We start from the raw sequence: 22,556 nt of genomic DNA, 5'->3' as shown, positions 1-22,556 counted from the left end.
CAATGAGGGAGCCCTGGGTCAAAGGGCAGCATGATTTCTGTAGCTTCTACTTCCACCCATCAGTCAGGCACATCACAGGCACAGTATGAAGGAAAGCTGAGGTGACTGCACATTGGAAAGACTGCGGGGATGGGGAGGGGGTGCCACTCATGAGACTTTTCAAGTATTTTCTGAGATGTCTAGGTGGTGTGGCAGATAGACTGCTGGGCATGGAGTCAGGAAGACTTGCTGACTGTGAAAGTCCCTTGACTTCTATCTGCCTCCGTTTCCTCAACTTTAAAATGGGGATAATAATAGCACTTACCTCTTGGAGTTGTTGTGAGGCTCAAATAAGAGATGTGTAAAAAGCCTTAGCCCAGTGCCTGGCACACAGTAGGTGCTACACAATTGCTTATTCACCTCACCATGTCATTTAAATTAGAGATTAGACGTACTGTGCATTGATCTAGAACTAAGTCTAATTAGCAGAAGTTACAGGGAAGCTAATTTTTTTTTTTTGTTTTGCTTTAGGGAAGCTAATTTTGGCTCAATATAAGGAAGAACTTTCAAATAACCAGAACTTCCCAGTAACGGAATAGGCTTCCAGGGGAGGTGGTGAGCTCTCTGACACTGGAAACGTTCAGGCAGAGGTGTCAGAGATGCTAGAGGGAGGATGCCTGAAAGGGTTGGGGAGTTAAGGTCCCAAAGAACTCTACATTTTATGATAAGAAATTGCAAAAAAAAGGAGGTCACTGTTCTGAGTTGGGGGTGGGGCAGGGAGGCAGCACAAGTCTGGGAATACTTAGGGAAGCAGAGAATGCTCTGCCCATATCAAGCACTTAATAGCCATGAAGTGCTGTTTAATGAAGACAATGATTAATTTACTAAAAATAATGGGTCACCACCAGCCCCTCTTGCCTGACAGTCAAAAACCGGTGAGGAAGTCATTGGGTGGCACCTCCTGAGTTCACATCAGGCTAATTACAGCAGACACCACTACTCGGCTATTGTCCTTTTCAGCCTTTCCCACAGCTGGTTTGTTTCTGAGGAGCTAGCCGGGCAAGGAGACGTGTCTGGGCTCAAACGACTGTGGGCACAGAGAAGACGAATGAGGAAGGGGGGAGGGAAGAGTTCCCACAGAGCTCCGGTGATGTAAGTGGATAGGCAAAGAATCCATGGCACTCTACAGAGAAGGGCCGCAGGGAGCAGATGCCTTCTCCTAGGGTGGCACTGATGGGAGCGGGTGGCATTTGTTAAGCATCTTCTATGTGCTGGGCGCTGTGCTGAGCTCTGAGGACTAAAAGGAAAGCAAGAAGGCCGATGGCATGGCCTCCTCTTTCTGAGTCCAGGGACTTTGAAACAACCTCCCCTTCTTCAGACACGGCCTGGCTCTCTCCTGATGCCTCCTCTACTCCCCCCACTCTGAGACACGGGATCTTAGGGCTGACAAGAAGGCGAGGAGCCTTACACCCTCGTTACCAAGCAGTTTCATGTCTGACTCTATTACGTGTCCATATTCCACATTAATGTGAATCCATTCACAGGTCCCTCTTTATCACTCTGAGTTCACAGAAGGAGCAATCTTCTCTGGGTAGATGTCGACACAGGGCATAACAGGCCTTTAGGATTTGCAGAGTGCTTTTTTTGTATGACATTTCATTTGGTCCTCACAACCACCCTTGGAGGTAGGTGCTATTATTATCATCACTATTTTACAGTTAAGGAAACCAAGGTTGGGAGAGTTTAAGTGACTTGCTCAGGGTCACAGGGCTGGTAATGATTTGAACTCAGATCTTCTTGACTCCAAATCCAACAGCAGCTGCCTGATTTGTGGTCAGTATGTTGTCTAATAACCACTTTTAGATAATAATGATTTACTCATCCTTCAAGTTCCATCTCTCAATGAACTCCCATCCCTTTTCTGATATACCTAACAATCCCTTAATTTGTGTAGCAGTTTGTACTTTTCAAAGCCCTTGAGGTCATCTGATTTTCCTAATAGCAGTGCAAATTAGGGAGAATGAGTTTTATCATCCCCCTTTTACCGGTAAAGAAATTGAGGCTCAGAAAAGTTAAGTGACTTAGCCAAGGTCTCATGGCTAGTGAGCATCAGAACCCAGTCTAGAACCTAGATCTCCTGACTGTTGTTCTTCTTTCCCCCATTCTAGGGGATCACAAAAGTCTTTCAGATGCCCAGCATAAACACAACGAATTCCTCCTGCCCAGGTCCTCCCTCATCAGTGTGTTTCCCTCCCTTCTCCTGCTCCCAAATTACTCACTTCTCCTGGGTATGGTCTCTTTATGCTCTGGATGGGAAGAGACTGGGGTCGGGGGCCTGGATAGGCCTGCTGCGGCATTCTCTGTCCGTGCGTGCTGAAGGGGCTGATCCCAGGAGGCCGGGGCTGGTTCATGCCCATGGGAGGGCCACTCATATTGGTGGGTGTAATGCCGGCAGGCATGTTGGTGGGGTTCATGCTCCCACCCATGGAGGCAGGCCCTCGGGGCCCGGGCTGATTCATGAACTGGCTGTTGTACGCCTGAGTCGGACCCATCTGGAAAGAGGAACACACCTTCAACGGGAGAAGAAGAAGAAGAAAAAAAAAGGATAAAATGTGACATGCATTGAAAGTGTGCGGGAAGGAGGGATGAAGGGGAAGGAAGCCAAGGGATGAGGGGTGGGAGATGGGGTGCATTTTCCTGAGTTGCTGCCGTCCCTTTCCCAGGTCTCTGCGGTCAAAGAAAGGTGGAGAGTTACCAAAGGTAAAGGGAGAACAGGGACCATCATGCTGTGGGCATCCCAGCCTCATCCTTTCCAAAGTCCCCAAAGAAGAATGGGAGTAACTCCAGCAGTGGAGAGTTGGAAGGGCTGGTCGCCCCCATGCACAGGCAGCATTCTCAGGGGCAGGCAAGCGGGGAAGGTGGAGGGGAGGGGAGAACGGTGAAGTCTGGGGTGGGCTGGGGGGGCGGGGAAATGGGGTGTGAGTGACTGGGTGGGCAAGTGGGTGATGCGCAATGAGCGGATGGAGGTGGGCCACGGGCCCGAGGCATGGACACACTACACTGGTGAGAACAAAGATGGGCTGTCCAGCTAAGCGACACCTTGAACCCCCCATTCCTGAGGGCCGAAGCTGGGCCTGCTCTTGATCCTCAGTCAATAGGAGAGCACAGAAAATCCACAAAGCTTGTCTCAGCCACAAATCTGAACTCCCTTCCCCTTCCAAACTCATCCGGAATAGAGTCTGCCTGGTACACATCCCCTCCCTTGGGCCACTCTATTGGTCCCCGTCCTATTTTCTGGTATACGCTTTCCTCCCTTCTCACACCTTAAACCAGGGCCTAAAAGCATTGATGTAAGGGCCTGGATGGCTCAAGTCCTAGAATGATTGGGACAGGGCAAGAGCTCAGAGTGAACGGGTGAGATGAGAACGGAGCCCCCCCACCCCAATATGCTATAACATGGTGAAGACAGAGGCTGGAGGGGTAGTCAGAGAGCCTATGATGTGGATACACAAACGCAGCCCAACATGCATAAACACACGCAGATATTGTCACTCTACTGAAGGAGTCAGCCCCTGGTCTCGGTGCTTTGCTCTTAAGGACAAAAAAGGGGTGAGGGGAGGCAGAGACCCTTACCGGTCCATACTGGTTCATGTCCTTGTTCTGGGTCTCCTGGAGAGCTGCTACCGTGGCAGTGGCTGTGGCTGTGGCCGTAGCTGCTGCTGCTGCCACTGCAGCTGCTGCCGCCGCCGCTGCTGGCTGAGTAAAGTCTGCGGGTGGCCGGGTGTGAGGAGGGATCCCCATGCCCGCAGGGGCATTGGGACCACCAGGGTAACTGCCAGGGAGAGGAGAGAGAAAGGGTTGAATACAGCTGGCAGAGGAGGGAGAGAAACAGACCCTATGATGGATGGGGTAAGAGCTGGACATGGGCAAGGTTGACTCAGGTATGGAGACATTTGTTTAAATTCCCAGTGGTATGAGGCAGAGAAGGGAGCCACTCTAGGGGTAGATATCATGATACTTGGAGGGTTAGAAGACTAGAGGATATAGACTTTGCTCTACCCCAATTCACAAATCCTAGCGGCAGGATGGGGCACTGGAATGAGCACTGGCCTTGTAGACACAAGTGAAGGGGGGAAAGGGACAAACACCTATTAAATACATACTCTATGCCAGGCATTGTGCTAAGTGCTTTACAGATATTGTCTCACTTGATTCCCACAATAATCCTGCAAGGCAGGTACTATTATTATCCTATTTAACAGTTGGGGAAACTGAGGTAGAAAGCGATTAAATGACTTGCCCAAGGTCACACAGCTAGGAAGTATCTGAGGCTGCATTTGAACTCAGGTCTTCCCAACTCTAGGCCCAGCACTCTCTCTACAGTGTCACTTGGCTGCCTCTAGGATTTCATTACTGGTTTGGATACTTAATGCTTGTGTGATTTTAGGTAAATCATTTAATATTTCTGGGCCTCAGTTTCCCCATCCATAAAAGATGAGGACTGTACTATATGGCCTCTAAAGACGCTACTAGCTCTTATACCATGATTCTGTGAGCCCATAAATTCCTTCCCACCTATGATTCTTGGAGCACAAGACAGAACCACACTATACATTTACTGAGTTATATCTAGCCTTAAAAAAAAATTTTTTTGGGGGGGGAGGAGAGGTGATGTATCCATATAAAGGTGGGCCCAGAGCCAGGAAGATCTGGGTTTAGATCTTACCTCTGACCCTTACTGCCTTGGTGACTGTGGGAAAATATCACTTAACTCCTTTGACCTTCTGACAAGTATTTGAGAGCATAAATTACAGGACGGTTTCAATTTGCTTTAGTGAAGGGAATTTCCACAATGGGCGCGCCTAGACCCACAAACTCACTGGACCATGTCATACTGACATGGCCATTAACAATTCGGGATGTAACCTGTGCTATATTCACAGCCAGCGTCCCACTAGGATTCTGGTGGAAAGAGCATGGAGTTCAGAATTGGAATTAGTGGGCTCTAAATCCCCGATGGAACACTCCCTCAACGTGTAGTCACAAGGGGTTCATTTACCTTCAGAGGCACTTTCCTTGACTATTAAATAGGGAGAGTAACTGCTTCCATTACCCATCTCACAGGGTTGTTGTGGGGACAGGACATTGTAAACAGTCTAGGGCTATGTATGTGGGAGCTGCTATTATTCTATTAGGCCTTGTAGGTTTATAAGGGCATAACTTGTGTCCTAAGGTAGTTTTGTATTTTGAAAAGTCTCTCAGTTGTCTGATAGAAAAGGAATCAAGGGGCAGCTAGGTGGCACAGTGGATAGAGCACCAGCCCTGGATTCGGGACTACCTGAGTTCAAATCTGGCCTCAGACACTTAACATTGACTAGCTGTGTGACCCTGGGCAAGTCACTTAACCCCAATTGCCTCACTAAAAAAAAAAAAAAAAAAGAAAAGGAATCAAATGCCATTGTGCCGGGCTGGGCGGCGGGGAGTTATATCCCGGGACCAAAAATGAAAGTTTCTCAGGAATGCTCCCTGTCCTAAAAAAAAAAACACTGTAGGCAGCGACCTATGAGGATCACCCTCACTCTGCTAGAACTGATGAAGAATACAGGTCTTGGAGGGTAGGAAGTGCAAGGGAACAACAAACACCAGGTCCCCCCCTTCCCTCCCTCCCTTTGCTAAAGTACCTTCCAAGAGAGGACTGTAAATCACAGAAATTGTACAGGACACAAGAAGGATTGTCCTGTGAGTGTGTGGGGGGGGGGGGGCAGGGAGGGGGAAGGAGAAGGTGAAAGATCAAGAAGTGTGTTTTTTTATATTCATTAATCTGTAAATAAAACTCTAATATTTTTTTAAAAACATAATCGTTATTGACCATGAACCTCTCTGATGACCTAAGGCAAGAACTGAGCTATCAATCATGCTAATGACTGCCTATGTGCCCTTAGGAAAGTCACTTAACCTCTCAGGTTCCATTCCTTCAGATGGAAATAGAGGGGCTGAATTAAATATCTCTAACTATAAACCTATGGTCATCTAGGCAATGAAATAGGTTGATTAGCCCTATAGGCTCAGAGTATTGAAGAAATCCAAAGTGGGGACAGGTTTCCTATGGTCCCATGCACAGGTAGGCCCACTCCTGGTGAGTGGTGTCACTTTCATAGCCTGTCCAACTCATAGAATGAAAAGGTCTAAAAATACACACAGTGGGGGTGAGTTAAGACGCTTTAGGAGCTGACACCACAACCTAGAAGGGAGAGAGCAGTGGCTTGAATGTCTGCCACATCCAAGGCATGACTGATGAATGCAAAAACCCACACATTTGTGAAACACTTACAGTGTGCCAAGCCCTGTGCTAAACTCTAGAGATGCAAATACAGAAGCAAGGACAGTCCCTGCCCCCAAGGGGCTTACATTCTAATGGGGAAAGTCACACGGGTAGGTGAATGATAGTCAGGAAAACAAACAAACCAACCAACCAACCAATCAACCAACCAGTTGCTTCCTTTATCTTGGGGAAACTTCCCCTGGAGATGTTCGTGCCTTTTCCAGCTTCTTGATTCCTTTCTCTGACCTGAAACCACAGGCTCCCTGAAAGCTCTGAGATTTTATTCCACAAGCAAACCTTGTTCCTAATTCCTCAAATGAGAAATCACATCAGCATTTTCATCACCTCCCAGAATCTTAAAGTTGGGAGAGATCAAAAGGATCCCCTGCCTGGTAACATCCCCGATAAATCATCACCCAGCCTCTACTCAAAGATTTCCAATAAAGGAAAACTCATTGCCTCTGGGGGCATCCCATTCAGTTTTTAAACAGGTCTAGTTTTTAACAACTTATCCCTCAGAGAGAGAGACACACACACACACACACACACACACACACACACACACACCCCCCTTCCCCTCTCCAACTTCCACCCCATTGCTTGTGGTTCTGCCTTCTGGGACCAAGTAAAACAAATCTATTTCTTTCCCGCCATCTCTCTGATGTACTCTCTACATCTTCAAGTTTGCTTTTCTCCCAATTCCTTCACCAGTTCTCATCTGGGAGGGTCTCCAGTCTCTTTGCCATCCTGGTGCCCTCTGCTGGACCTGTTCCAGATTGCCCATGTCCTTCCTAAAATGTGGTGCCCATAAATGGACACAATATTCCAGACATAGCCTGATCAGGGTAGAGTACAGAAGGCCCAGAACCTGGACATTATGCTTCTATCTGTGCAATTTAATTATTTTGTTAGCTTTTTTTTTTTTTACTTCATGTCACAGAGCTGATTCATATTTCACTGCAGTCCAAGTACAGCAGATAGAGCACAGGACCTAGAGTAAAAAAAATCTAAGTTCAAATCTGGCCTCAGATACTTCCTAGCTGTGTGACCCTGGGCAAGTCCTTTAACCTTATTTGCCTCAGTTTCCTTATCTTTAACATGAGCTAGAGAAGGGAATGGCAAACCACTTCTGTATCTTTGCCAAGAAAATCCCAAATGGGGTCATAAAGAGTTGGACATGACTGAATTTTTTTTTTTTTTTACAAAAACTACTGTCTTATCCATACCTCCCCATGTTGTATTTATAAAGTTGCAGAACTTTATTAGCTACAACCCATTATTCTAATGTGTCAAGGTCTTTTCAGATCTGGATTCCCTTACCCAACAGATGACCTACCCCTCTAAAATTCACAGAAAGTCACACGCCATCTATGCTTTCATCAGGGGCTTATTGTCTTCTCTAGACCAAAATCTGCATGACATTTCAGCTTCCTGGATCCTAGGCTGATACTGAGGTTTACGGTCAATAACGATTTTGAGGAAAGGAAGGGAGTTATTACTGTCGTGACAAACTCTACATGAAACTGGGCGGGCGCTGGCTTGGTGTGACACTTCTGTAAGGACACCAAGCCCAAGCCCAAATGGTCTGGTCTAGCATATGCCATTGACCTTCAGGGTCCCCTGTTCTCACCTGCCCCCGAACCCTCCACTGCCCGCGTAGTTGGGCCGCCCATACATCCCCTGCTGGATGTAGGGCTGAGTGGAGCCCGCCTTGGCTGAGAACTGCTGCTGCTGTCCAGCAAACTGGGGGGAGTTGATGCCAGGGTTGTTGGTCGTCATTCCAGATGCCATGGGGTTTCCGCCGGGATTCATAGGATTGTTGGCATTGGCCATGGGGTTTCCTAGGACCTGTGAAGAAAAATAATGGTCATACTGGTAACCAAAAGGGGGAAGAAGGAGAAATGAGGAGGAAACCTAAGAGGGAAGGAAGAAGGAAGAATGGCCCGGGGGAGGTGGACAAGGAGGGGAGAAGTATTAGACTGTGCCTCATGCTGGGCCCTGATTTACTGAGAGGGCGTGACAGACTGAAGATGAGGATTTGTCAGTCTAAATAACCAAAGGCTGAGAGAAGATAGCTTTGAAACCTGTAGAACTGTGGCTATGGCAGTCAACAGCTCCCAAAAGATGGGGGAGAAGAGGTCTTCTTTGAAACTCAAGTAAGGTATATATAGAATAAAATGAAGGAGTTTGGGGGTGGGTTTGGGGTTTGTTTGTTTGTTTGTTTTTTGCACAGCAGACCATAAACTTCATGAACTTATTACCCTCAAGGAGACAGAAAGGTCTTCCCAGAGAGTTTAGACATATTTCTGAATGTCAGAGCCATGAATGGCGACTGAGAGGAGGTAAGACTCTCTAAACTAGCAGCTAATGTCAAGAAGGACAACTGAGCCCTCCATCAAGACTGCTATTGAGGACAGAGTCCTGGGCCCAGTGGACCATGGCCTAACCCTGCAGAGCATGTCCAATGTTGCTATGCTAATTCTTTCTTTTTAAGCAAGGTGCTCTAGGGAGGGAACTGTGGTTTATACTTCTGCATTTCTCCACAGTGCCTAGCACAAGATTGAGGAAACAATAGTTGTTCAATAAAGATTTGGTGATTGATCAAGAGAAGAGAGGGACACAGGAGGGATGGTGGAAAGATTAGTATGTAGAATAGGATAGGATATGCTTATTCCCAAAGGTTTAAGTCACTTGATTTTGCAGTAGTCAATCCACAAGCAGCTTAGTCAAAGAAGGTCTTCCAAAGGGCATTCCCTTAGTCCATCCAGTGCTTCACATGGCCAGTGACAATTGGGACACTGTGCTTCTCGTGTGGCCCAAGTGAGTTTCATTTGGGGCAAGGGACTAACACCTACTAGACAACCATCCCGGTCATATCAAATCAATGTCAAGTGCTCTAGACCTGATCCACAGTGTAATTGAAGATCACCCTTCCCTTTGGAGCAGGAATACTTCCTGATAGGAAGGCAAACAGGGGCAGGGCCGGATGATGGGAAAAGGTTTCCCCAGTGCCGAGTCCTGGCTGAATGAAAGAGTACTAGAATGTACTTAGACCAAAGTATTTCCTAGCTAGATCTCATCCTGGTGGCCTAAGGATGGCATTCCAAGTCCCTTGGAATGTTGGGATGTCAACTAGGGGATTTTCAATAACTATGAAGGGTGAAGGAAGAATCAAGGGAGGGACAAGAGTCAAACTCTTACCTGGCTCTGGGACGTGTTAGTCACTCCCCAAACAGTAGTGACCACGGAAAGGGATCCTGGTGGCTGGTTGGTGTTCTGCTGCCAAGGAACAGAGTCATAGGGGAACGACCCATCACTGTAGGAGGAAACAGAGATATGGGGGGGACGACAGTTCTTCAGGGTATCTTGGGTGCAGGGGCTCACTCCCAAGTACAGAGCCTGTGCCTGGGGTTTTGGAGTCCAGCTCCTTAGACCTGAAGCCTAGTATGCAAACACAGACCCTGACATGATGTAGCAGAGATGACCTGCTGGTGCGAATCTGACCTTATTCCTCGATTCAAGACAGAAGAATTCAATCGTTCACCCCTGGATGTAATTCCAAGACTATAAAGGGAAGGAGGGGTGTAGTTCAAGTTAAGCCATATATGAGAACACTGGCCAACACACAGCAAGCCTATGGAAATCTGTTGTCTTGAGCTCTCCCTTTCTGACTCTCTCCCCTGAAAAATCTGGTCTCTAGCTATTCCACAGAAGCCACTGGGAGAGAAGGGCCCTTATGTCAGCCCTGTGCCCTGAGAGAGAGCCAGAGTCCCTAGGATTCTTCTCCAAAGGTGACTTAAATTAATTGCCTAGTTCTGGAGTCATTGCCTAAACCAATAGAAAAGAGCAGAAGTTGATAACTGCTATATAAAACCAAGGGCTTTCACAGCCAAGTAGTTATTGTATGAAGGGCAGTGGGAGAAATAAAATCACAGAGAATTGGAGATAAAGTGTCCTCAGAAGTCATCTACTCAACAGTGGTAAATGTAGGTGATGTAAAAACAAAAGATATCAATAAAAATTTATTTTAAAAAATCATCCAGTCTGATTCCTCCCCTCCCTCTGTTTACAATGAAGAACACTGAGGTTCAGAGAGGCCAAAGGACTTGGGACTGGTCTTAAAACTGTTTTCATCTCGGTTGATTCTCTGCACATGAACTTTCAATGGCTCCCCAGTGCCTATAGGATGAAGCCAAAATCCTGTGGCTTGACATTCAAGAATCTCTGTAACTGGATCACTATCTACATTTCCACTCTTCACCTCCTACTTCTTTCCTACGTTTGCCAAATGTCCCATTCATATCTGCTCCTCCTTACTCTGATAATTCTTCAACATATATTCATTTTCACATATTGTAAACACCTGTATGATGTCCCATTCTGAATGTGAAGAGATGCTATTTCCCAGGGACTGATGGGCAGTGAGAATTTTCTCCCCTCTAGTCAAAGGGGGCTATTTTAACCTCAATTCCATTTCCTCTGGCATCCCTTCGTTTGCTCTCCATTTCCCAGATCATGCCCTCATCACTTCATACCTCGGATACAGAAGCTATTGGTTTCCCTGCCCTTAACTAAGCTTTCCCCTCCTATTCATGATACACACTACTGCCAGATTCATTTCCCTTAAATTCTCCTTAGTACAATCCCATTCTTCCTTCCTAGGCAAGAACCTTCATTTGCTCCTGGATGCCTTCAGAATCAAAGCCAATTTCCTTGGACAGGTATCGGAGGTCTTCCACAATTTGCCCTTCAACTCTATCTTCAAAATTCTTCCCTATAGAACCCCCTGAACATTCTAACCTTTGCTTATTTTGGTTCTCCTTAGCTGGAATGTCCTCTCTCATCTCATGACACGTTATTCTCCTTCACACATTCTATGATCCAAGCAAAGGGGCCTTTTTTCTGTTCCTCTGTCTCTCTCTCTCTCACACTCACTCACACACACACACACACACACACACACACACACACACACACACACGATATAGGCACTCTCTCAAGTCTAGAACATCCTCTCTCCTTTTAGAAATCCAAGCTTCCTTCAAGCCTCACTCCCATTGGTAACTGCCCATACCACTGTCAGGAAGGTCCAGGCCACCATACTTTACTCCCTCTGCTATGGACACCAATGACCCCAACGATCTCGTAAGAACCTTGTGAGGACTACTTTTTTAGAACAAAGCACTCCTCCCTGGACCCACTCCCCTTTGTGTGCAGTCACCCCAACTATAATGTAAGCTCTTGAAGAAGGCAGAGACTATACCTGCTTTTGTATTGGTGTTCTCAGCACATAAACACTGTCTTTGGTACGCAGTGAATGTTCGACAAATGTGTTTCCATTCATTCATTCATTCATTCATTCATCCTTTCCTGATCTCTCTGATTTCCTCCAGGGAAATTACCTAGTAATTACTTTGTATCGATTTGACTAAATGTTGTTTCCCTAAAACAGAATGTAAGCTTCTTGAGGTAATGTTCTGTCTTTGTATCCCCAGAGCCTAGAAGGTGTCTCAAATAGGGTAGGCACTTAATAGATGCTTACTTATTAGGGAAATATTACCACTTCTTCAAAGCCAAGCTTGATTCCCAAGGCCTCTACAATAACATATCTTATCTGCACCACTTGGCACTCATTGTGTGCAGCCTTGTTTAGCTAATCATCTTTTTGGTCTATATATCTAGGATGCCCTTGAGGGTAGAGACAGTGTTTTGGAGAGTTTTGTATTCTTGGCCTTTGTTCTGGATATGGTGGAGAATAATAGTTTGCAATGGATGAAAAATTGTCTGCCAGGCCTCTAGAGAGAGGGACTAGGTGGATAGAAACCAGAGTCCCTAAATATTCCGATAAAGATGACTTTATAAATGTATTCCCACCAGAAACATAGGAATTGATATCACTGGAGTTGTCCCCCCACACCCCCCAAAAGAGAAAATAACTTGGACCAGACCACTTGAAAGTTTACTAGTCTGATTAAAAGACTTTGGGCAGGAGAGAGGTGAGCTAAGTATAAACACCAAACAGATCATCTTCCTTGGTTTAACTAATCTGGGCCAGTCACTCAACTACAGTATGAAGGCCCTTGCAGAGACCTGGTATGGGGGGAAAGGGTTAGCTCACCCTTGCAGGAAATTTACATGGGGATCAGGTGACTGAGCATGAGTTTTAAATGTTATTTATCATGCTCTTTCCTGCCTTCCCCAATCAATGCCTTTCTCCCTCCTTTCAGACATCAGTGTTGGCACCCATGTCTAAGTCCAATCTGGACAGGAATATTTTTTTGCAGCACCCTCAATAATCCATCATCTGACTCTGTCTGAAAATATGAACTAAATGGATAACCCACCACAGATGGAGACAGATTGTTTCACTATTTGCTAATTAGTTCCACTTATTGTTAGCAAGTTTTTTCCCAATATCCATTGGAAATGTGGCTCTCTGCAACTTCAAATACACTGCTCCTAGTTCTACTCTCTGAGGGCAAGGCAACTAAGGCCAATCCTTTTTTGATCTTGATAGCCCTTTAAGTGCTTACCAAGTTAGCACATCTCCCCTAACGTCTTTTTTTCCTCCAGGCTAACCATTCACAGTTCCTTCAATTTACTTCTGCAAGGTATAATCCTTTGGGTCCTTCACCATCCTGGTTGCCCTCCCGTGGGAAGTCCAGTTGATCCATGTCCAAGAACCATACACAATGCTCAGCAGATGAGGTATGACCAGGATATGTTTCAGTGGAACTATGAATAGAGAACCTAGCGCCCTTGTGTGTCCATATCTTATTGAGAACTCCAAAATATGACCCATGGCCTTTTGTCCTTGGGAAGATACTAATAGCTATTATCAAGGCAGTAGATGGTATGCACTGAATACAAATGCAGAGAGAGAGAGAGAGAGAGAGAGAGAGAGAGAGAGAGAGAGGAGAGGAGAGGAGAGGGGGGGAGAGAGAGAGAGAGAGGGAGAGGGAGGAGAGAGAGAGAGAGGAGAGAGAGAGAGAGAGAGAGAGAGAGAGAGAGAGAGAGAGAGAGAGAGAGAGAGAGAGAGATGATTGTGGACTAAAGAAGGCTTCTTGGGAGAGGTGGGTCTAGAGGATTGTGTATTATCTGGATTGTATGAAAGGAGGGAGAAAGGCATTGATTGGGGAAGGCAGGAGAGAGCATGATAAATAACAATGCAGTGACTTTTACCAAGTGCCTCACCCCTCTGGGAAACCCAAGGACACCAAGCCCATCTCCTGCCACCTCGAGTTGAGATCAGGCTCTGTGTACTTGTCCCTATCTCCCACACAAGACCCACATGGATTGTGACTAGATCTGCTTGAGCTTGGGCAGATCTCTTCTCTACGGCTCCATTTTCCTGTCTGTAAAATGATGGGGTTGGACCAGAACCGATCCATTTCCCTGGTGACCTCGAAGGAACAGTACATCATCCTTTTCAGGGTAGTCTAGCTTGGGGCTGTAGGAGAGGAAACAAGCCTATGGCCAAGCTGGTCATTTCAGCCAGGATGTACCAGGTTGCCAACTTGGCTCTCTAGAGTGGAGGAATCATTTGAAGCCTACTACTGGATTAAGCTATCAATCAATAAGCAATTATTTAGTAAAAGACAAAAACTTGTTCACCCCCTCAAGCAGCTTACCTTCTACTGGGACCTTGCTTTCTGGGGCAGATAGAAAATTCTCTCCTCTTCTCTCCCAATGTTAAACTTATTACCTGAAATAGGCAGCCTGGTCTGGAAAGGGCCCTGGATTTGGAATCAGAGGGATTGGGTTCCAACTCTGGAAATGTCACTTTTTAAACGATGTCATATTCTTAAGAACCTTTTCCTTGGTTGAGACTCAGTTTCCTCTTTAGGTACCAGGGACTGGTCTAGATAGCAGTTCCCAAACTTTCTGATCCCAAGGCCCTCCGCCTACGGCTTTTGTTTATGTGCTTTACATTTATTGATAGTAACTATATTAGAAATTAAAACAGCTTAGTATTCTTATGAAAATAGTTATGACCTCGTGGATTCCCCACTGCAAGGTTCTTGGGGGTCCCTAGATCACACTCTGAGAACCGTAATAATCTTTCAGGTCTCTTCTGACCTGAAATCTATGATTCTAAATCAGGATTTGAAGCTGAAAAGTCTGAGAAAATTCTGCCCCAGAGATTCGGAATACCCACTTCCTACTCTCTGACCCTAAGGGCCTATAGCAACACTGCAGGTTTTTTCTGGTTCTGAAAAGACCCTTTGAATATTAGGAACCTGGTTGATACCTTTTTACCTAGGTAGGTTGAAGGGTAGAAGGGGACAAAGGGACAAAGGCTGGGTTGTCAGGTTTTCCTCCCTGAAAACTCCCCACACTTCCCCCCCCCCGCCTTTTTTGGTGACAAATCATGGAATATAATATATAACTCTTTTATCAATTAATATGAAAGGGGACATAAAAGCATAGGAGATATTTCTTTGATTTGTTTTTAATTGGGAAAAGAGATGGCGGGCATCTGGCTCCACAACCATCTCAGTAAGATAAATTAGCAACAATCTGACTTCTCAACTCCTCCATCTTCATAGTCCTTTCTCCCTACAAACTCAGGCCACAGCAATACACAATTCCCAAACACCCTAGGCTCCCACTTCAGTCAGTTGCAGCCAGTCTAGCTGTCCATTTAAAAATGCAACACCTGGGCTCCTAAGGTAAGATCCCATTTGCCCTCGTGGCTAGGGAAGCCAAACCCAGGGCTGGTTCAGGGGATCAGGGACCAGTCTAAGGAGCATCACACTCAAAGGGGGGCAGTCACTCCTGGAGAGGAAGGAGGCAGCTGCTTAAACAGCACAAGCCTTGGGAAGGTATGGAGGAGACAGGAGGGAGGTTCTGAACCCCAGGTCATCTGGGAATTCTGTAAGGGGCTTACACAACAGAATTCAAACAGCAGCACTGATAGGTCCCAGTGTTCCACCAAGCCACAGGTGTTGTGAGCCTTCATTTTTCTAGGTGGAAAAATATCCCTTTTCCAGTCCCATCCCATTTCTACCCCCACCCCCATACGACCAACCATTTTCAGCTGTAATTATGGCCACTAAATAAAGCACCTGCATTTGGGGTGAGAATCCCACAGCCAACAACTAAGTTAGAGACACAAGCCTGGGCTAACCCCGAGGGCACACCCCTCTACACGTGCATGCACACACATACATAAAGGAGGCATGCATACATACACAAGCAGGAGGCATGTACGAACAGGTACGGATCTATATCTGTGTAATTTAACTCCCTCTCGGTAGAGAAACGTGTCCCTGTGCAGGCAGAGGGGCACAAGGTGACGGAGAGGGCCACCTTCCCTGGGGCTGAAGACACAGCAGCTGAGTGGCAGCCCCACCCGACAGTGGAGGTGGCAAGTCCTGTCGGCAGCTCAGGAATCCTCGGCTGGCTCGCTCCAGCCCTCGATCCCCGGGGCAGGGCCCGGCCACGCGGCGACGGTGACAGTCCCTGCTCGGCTGGGTCACCGAAGCCGCCACCTCGGTGTCTGTCTGTCTGTGCCTCACATGCCACCTGTTCTCTCCCCAGAAAGAACCGACTGGCGGAGGCTGGCGGTTTGTTTGTGTTTCCGGAAAGGCTGCCTCGAAGTCCCGCGGCTCCGGCTCGGGGTTAATCTTTATGGCCCGCCAGGGATCAATCGGAGGTGGGGAGCCAGTCGCACGTGGGTCGCGCTGCCACTGCCGCCCCCCGGGGCTCCTGTCGGCCCTGCACCGGGGGCTCCCGCAGCCCCCAGCCGCCGGCCCCCCGATCCACCCGCCCCGGGCGGGCGCACATCCTAGCGGCGGCGCCTTCCTCGGCCCCGGCGATCCCGATCCGCACGCCCCGGCTCGCAGCAGCCACAGCCGCCGCCGCCTCCGCCGCGGTCCCCGGGGAGCCCGCAGCTCATTGTTCCCAGCGAGCCCGGAGCCTCCTTCCCCTCCCTCCGCCTTTGTTCCCGGCGGGGCCGGCAGTGCCCTGGCTCGACTGGGGTGGGAGATCGGGGAGGGGGCTGCCGAGCGAGCGACGAGCGAGCGACGAGCAGCAGCCGCCCCCCGGGGGCGGGGAGAGAGGAGGGGGCTCTGGCCCGGGCCCCTGCGCCACGCGGGCGGCCGTCAGCGGGCGAGACTGACTCACGGGCTGGAGGTGGAGCGGGAGGGAGGCGGCGGCGCCGGGAAAGCTTGGAGGCGCTCGCATTTCCGAGATTGATGGAGTTAATTGACACTCAGAGGGGTGGGGGGACAATTTTGCCTCTTCCCCTAAAGTCACGCGCGCTGGCACACGCACACACACGCGCGCACACACACGCGCTTACTGGAGCACGGCGGCGATGTGCGGTGTGCGCGATTTAAAGAATCAGCAGCGACATAGATTTCCGAGGGTGGGCATAGGGATGCGGGGAGCTTTGGCTCCTGAGTCTGGAGTCTGGGGCGGGGTGGGGGGTAGGGGAACGGGGGAGGAGGGGGCACACACATAGAAGCCCTAGCTTGACCCCACCCCCACCTTTGATCTGATCAATTTTGTCTGGTCTTTCCAGCCAAAGTAGAGAGATCTCCTCAGAGGCAGGAGAGCAGACAGCAAACCAGACAGGATGCTAAAATCAGCGACTGCAGAGGGCAAGGGAGGGCGGGTGGGAAGAAGGGCTGGGGAGGGGCCTGGCTAGGGAAGGGGGAGGAGGAGGAGGTATTGCTTCTCTAAACTTTGAATTAGCCCTCCCCCGGGAGGAGGGGGGAGATGGAAAGCAAGAAGAGGGGAGAAGGTAGAAGGAGGGAGGAGAGGAGGGGAAAGGAGAGGAGGGAAAGGAGAGGGAATGGGGGAGGACTAGGAGGATGGGGAGGGAAGAAGAAAATGGGGGAAGAGGAAGCAAATGGGGAGAGAGAATTGGAGGAAGGAGCAGGATGAGGGTTGGGAGAGTGTTTAAGTTGGTAACCAGGGGACCCACGCTTGACTTGACTCAACAACCCAAACCTTGCATTAAGGCATCTTAAAGGGAATAGTGGTCTCAGGCACTAGCAATGGGTCCAGTGCTAGGCTAACAGAACCCCGATATATGGATGTATGGTGGCTCTGAGAAATCCATTTGCATATGTTACTGCCACATCACATCCTATTCAAACATCCTTGTCTAGTCATAGCTCGTTCAAAGAATGATTCTATGTAACAGCATCACCTAATCACAATTCCGTAGCAGGCTAGCCGTATAATACATCATAGCCTAACCATAAAACCACAGTTTACACCCCCCATACAATCCCATCTTGGCCATATTTGGATGGCCCAATCACCTCCTATATACACCCAAATAACACCATGTCACAACATGTCCTAACACACCCAGAGGAGAAGCAGTTGTGGTGTGTCTATAGTGGATAGAGACCAACCTTGGAGTCAGGTAAACTCCCCGGGGTACTTTGCCCTTAGACCCTATAAATTCAGTCATTTAACCTCCCAGGGCTCCAAGCCTGTCTCTCAAGATGAGTAGGGGGAGGTTCCCACATAGATGAAATTAAAAGTACAATCCTCCCCACCCTATCATATCTAGATAATATCACTTCTCCTTACCTACTTTAAAAGATGCTTATGAGGATCACAATCTCCTTAGTACCCAGCACAATGTCTTGCCCCACAGTGAAGGCTGAATAATCAATCATGATACAGATGCATTCAAGGGCAGCTAGGTGGAAAGTAGATAGAGTGCTGGACCTGAAGTCAGTAAGACTCTTCCTGAGTTCAAATCTGGCCTCAGACACTTACTAGCTGTGTGGACACTGGAAGAGTCGCTTAACCCTGTTTGCCTCAGTTTCCTCATCTGTAAAACGAGCTAGATAAGGAAATGACAAAAGCACTCCATTTTCTTTGCCAAGAAAACCCCAAAGGGGTCTGAAGAGTCAGACATGACTGAACAACAGAAGCAGCACTCTGCATAAGGTGCTAGTCAAACGCAAGGTGCTGTTCTTATATTGTATCAACTCTTAATAAGGTAGGAGTTTCTCCCTCAGGTGATCATTTGGATCCACTGGAGAAAAGGGGGGGGATTAAAAGGGTGAGCCCCCTGGCTGGCCTGATATTATTCTTTCCTCTTCTAATAGCCTCTTTATTTGGGAGAAATAACCAATTCCCATTAAAGGCATTGTCAGGCCCTAATTAATTTCCCTGATACATCTGTACAGGTTCTTAACACACTGCCTATTGAGCAGAGCTTTTGTTGTTACCACTAATGAAACACTGAGCCCAGTGATTGGAGTTGAAGCTCCAACCCTCTTTAATTTCGGTGAGCCATTAGAGAGAGCTTCTCCATCACCACAATTACTGGGGACTATTTCCTTTTCTCCCTGCGGTGAAACTTAGAAACTTGAACATCTAACAGCATATTAGAGTTTTTGTTTGTGCGTCTCTGTTTTAATAGGAAAGAAAAAAAAAAACTAAGTAGAAGAATCCAAGCATTCAGAAAACACTAAAATTGAGGGTGCAGGGGCTGATTTATCCTCAGAACCTCCCTCTTGGAGTAGATACTTTATCTCCTCCAGACTGGAGGAAGAGACCTGTTATTCCTTACCTCTGACCATTGGTGTATCACTGACTTACAAAAGTGACAGAACTCAGTGATCGACCAAGCTTATTATGAAGATGAGAGCTCATTGGAGCCCCAAGAAAGGGCAGTGTTTGGGGTTGAGGATTTGGGGGGTTGTTGCTGTGGTTTTCCTTGGGGCCTTTTCTTTCACCAGGCAGGTAATTGATAAGACTGCAATATCTTCTTAATGTAGATGCTATTGATTCAGAATGTGTGATAATTCCAAGCTGAAATTTACCATCCATGAAGAAAGGATTTACTAATTAAATTAATAGTGTAAACAAGATTTATTTAACCTATTTCAGAGCTCAAATGTTTTAAAATTAAGTTAGCAGCCCCTATTTGCATATGAACAATGTGGGTGGATAATGAATATAATCTCTTACATTTGTATAGTACTTTGATACTTATCTCATTCTATTCCTACAATAACCTGTCAGACAGAGAGGACACTATTAGGTTATTCTCCACTCTCCAAGGCCCTCCATTTTTACAGACAAGCAAATTGAGACTAGGAGAGTTAAGGGACTTATCCAAGGGCATAGAGCCAATTAGGGGCAGAATCATTATCTCCAAACCAAGACTAGCATTCCAATCTATTACAGCCAGGCTTCACTTATGAATGAATGAATTGTAACTGAGTCTAAGTATAACAGGATTCTATTCAAGCCAATAAATACTTACTTAATGCCTACTATGCACAAAGCACTGAATAGATCAGCGATGTTATTTAGTAGTGCTGTGTTGCCATTTGGTCTTACTTACATACAGGCACATACTTAAATGTTACCATCATTCTGTTTTTAAAAACTCCTCTATTACCTAGGTTTGTTCCTCTGAACTGAAATTCAACCTTCTGAATTAGCAAAAGTGTTAAAGTGTTACTCCCCCACCAGGAGCTAGGTGACCCCATTCTAGCCTCCACAGCCCTTACTGCATTACCTTGGGGGCATCTCTGGGACTTGAGTGTCTCATCTGAATAAAGGATTATAATTTCCATACTTTGAACAAGATTATCACAAAGAATGACCCAGCTAGAAGGGGTCACAGAGTATTGGTGACCTGTAACCTGAACAAGAATACTGGGGTGTAGTAACTTAACCTCTCTATAACATGAGTGAGTTAGTCTGCATAAGCAACACCAGCCCCTATACAGTCTTAAAAATTACTGAGGACTCAAAAAAAAAAAAAAAACCAAGAGGGGACGCTAGGTGGTGCAGTAGATAGAGCACTGGCCCTGGAGTCAGGAGTACCTGAGTTCAAATCCGGCCTCAGACACTTAACACTTACTAGCTGTGTGACCCTGGGTAAGTCACTTAACCCCAACTGCCTCACCAAAAAAATCCACAAAAAACAAAAAACAAACAAAAATTACTGAGGACTACTTCTTCCCCAAGAACTTAAAAAAAATTTTTAGGTGAGTTATAGCTATTGATATTTAGACATTAAAACATTTTAGGATTATGTTGAAAAGAGTTTTGACCTCATGGACCGCCACGGGTGCCCAGACCACACTTTGAGAACCAGTTGATATTTAAGGTTTCTTCTCAGATGTAAACCCTAAGAACCTACAGATTTATCTGTGGAATGAAGGCAATGGCTTAGATGACCTCTAAGGTCCCATCTGGATCTTCCAGACCCCCCCCCCTCCATATGCCTTGTCAATAACATTCACAAAAAGCTGTTTTTCCTTCGAATGGCTCCATTGGGAAGTTTTCCCTCATTCTGAGCCCATGTGTTTGTCCTACCTAAAAGTCTCTAGAATTCACATGAAGATGGCTATCATGCCCTCCTAACAGGTTCCTTCCATCAGTCTTCTCACGGCATGCTCTTAAGGCCCTTCCACCATCCTGGTGGCCCTCTTTTGATTCCTCTCCAGTGCTCCAAACTGAACATAATGCTCCAAATTTGGTCTGACCAGGGTAAAGCACAGTAGAGTCATCACTTCCTGTATTCTGGGCACTATACTTTTCTGAAGCAGTCCAAGGCCGAGTCTTTTTGGTTATGCTACTTTGTCACACCGTTAACTCATATGACATTTTCTGTTCACTAAAAATCTCAGACTCACCCTGGCAACCCCCCATTTAAATGTTTATAGAGCAACAGTCTCCATTTTGTACTTGTGAAGTTGATTTTTTTTTTTAAAAAAAAACAAGTTAGATCTGGCTCATTATTCTAGCCTGTCAAAATCGTTTTGGATCCCGACTCTGTCATCCAACAAATTAGCTCTACTTATTTGCTTTGTATCATCTGTAGATCTGATAAGGAAAATGGTAAATGACACAGGGTCAAGCACACATCACAGACGCACTCTGCTGGAGGCTTCATTCCAAGCTGACACTGACTCATTAGTGACAACTGCTCATTGGGCCTGGTCATTTCACCAGTTCTGAATCTACTTAACTAGCGTTACCATCAAGCCCACATCTCTCCATCGTTTGCACAAAGATAGCATGCGTGACTTTGTCAAATATTTTATTGAAATTTAACTAAGCTAAGTTTAAGCCAGGCTAGTAGCTGTCAAAAAAAAAAAAATTAGTTCAGGGTTGGCATGACCTTTTTTTGATGAAGCCACATTGTCTCATCGCCTGTTTCCCTTTCTGGATATTCATGAATCATTCCTTTAATAATGCTATCCATGGTTGTTGTTGTTGTTGTTCTTGTTTTTTAAATAACGTAGATTTTAAAATCAAATATATCAACACATAGTAGGACAACACTTTTTTAAAAAACTGAAATATTTGCCCATCTCTGATAGGGCAACAACTTTCCCCATTTTCTATAATTTTTCAAACATCACTAATATCAGCTCAGCCACCAATCTGGCGGGTTTTTTCCCCGCTTCTAGTATCCAGAAATATATTTTGCTGGGCCTGGTGACTTGAAACCAACAAGGCAAACCTAGGTCCTCTTTGATCATGTCTTTACTTAGCTTGAGTTTTATCTCCCTAGTAACCCTTCTTGTCCCATTCTCCCAATCTGGAGACCATTCTCCTAGGGAGAAATATTAGATTAAGAGTTGGTTTTGACCCTTCTCTACTATCTGTTATCTTAATCAGATTCATCCTAAGCAGTCCCATCCTTTCTTTCATTTTCCTCTTGCCTTCAACAGAGCTAAAAAAGTCTCTTTGGTATCCTTAGCATTTATCGCCGCTCTTGGTTCATTTTGTGGTCTAGCGTTCTTGCCACTACTGATGTAGGACGTGGCTACTTTTTTGAATTCATCTTCTACCACCTTGTTTCTCTCTCTCTCACACACACACACACATACACACACACACTATACATACACATATATACACATTATGATACATACATATAGATGTACACACATATAGATTAAAATTTTTTAAGTTGCTTGATGAGCTCCCTGTGTGTCCACATTTGTTTCTTTGGTCACTGCCCTCTTTTTTCCCCCTCGTTAAAAGTGTTCCCATTTTTTATCTTTGGAATTTAATTTGTGAGAACTTCCCATGCCTCTTGGGTTGGCTTTCCTTCTAAAATTTAAGGCTACAGGAGCCTCCTTATTTTTTCTCTTAACCTTCTGGAATTAACTCTTCCAAAATCTAGGGTGGATGTCAAACTATACTCAGCTTTCCTCTCCTCTATCATGAATTATAGGATGGAAAACACTTCTTCCTTAAAATTCCCATCATTTCTACTTCAACAACCAGATTCTCTTTTTGGTCAGAA

The 22,556-nt window shown here is 46.3% G+C and overlaps 1 protein-coding gene across 10 annotated transcripts in view; it reads right to left on the bottom strand.

The window, feature by feature from the left end:
• Nucleotides 1–22,556, bottom strand: part of ZMIZ1 (zinc finger MIZ-type containing 1) — a 469,106-nt gene that overhangs the window by 31,882 nt on the left and 414,668 nt on the right. For 6 of the 10 annotated variants that reach the window (XM_043990032.1, XM_043990041.1, XM_043990031.1 and 3 more), the window contains 4 exons: nt 9,503–9,617; nt 7,932–8,149; nt 3,613–3,811; nt 2,259–2,549 (listed from right to left, as the gene is read on the bottom strand). In XM_043990032.1, the coding sequence (XP_043845967.1) occupies nt 2,259–2,549; nt 3,613–3,811; nt 7,932–8,149; nt 9,503–9,617 (823 nt within the window). Of the gene's footprint in view, nt 1–2,258; nt 2,550–3,612; nt 3,812–7,931; nt 8,150–9,502; nt 9,618–15,495; nt 15,661–22,556 lie in introns of those variants that run through there. The other 4 variants (XM_043990034.1, XM_043990040.1, XM_043990042.1 and 1 more) reach the window with 4 other exon arrangements.

The sequence above is a fragment of the Dromiciops gliroides genome, chromosome 2 (assembly GCF_019393635.1).
Source record: "Dromiciops gliroides isolate mDroGli1 chromosome 2, mDroGli1.pri, whole genome shotgun sequence".
Lineage (NCBI taxonomy): Eukaryota > Metazoa > Chordata > Mammalia > Microbiotheria > Microbiotheriidae > Dromiciops > Dromiciops gliroides.
Note: the sequence above shows the minus strand (reverse complement) of the source record. Positions and strands in the feature narration are given on the sequence as shown.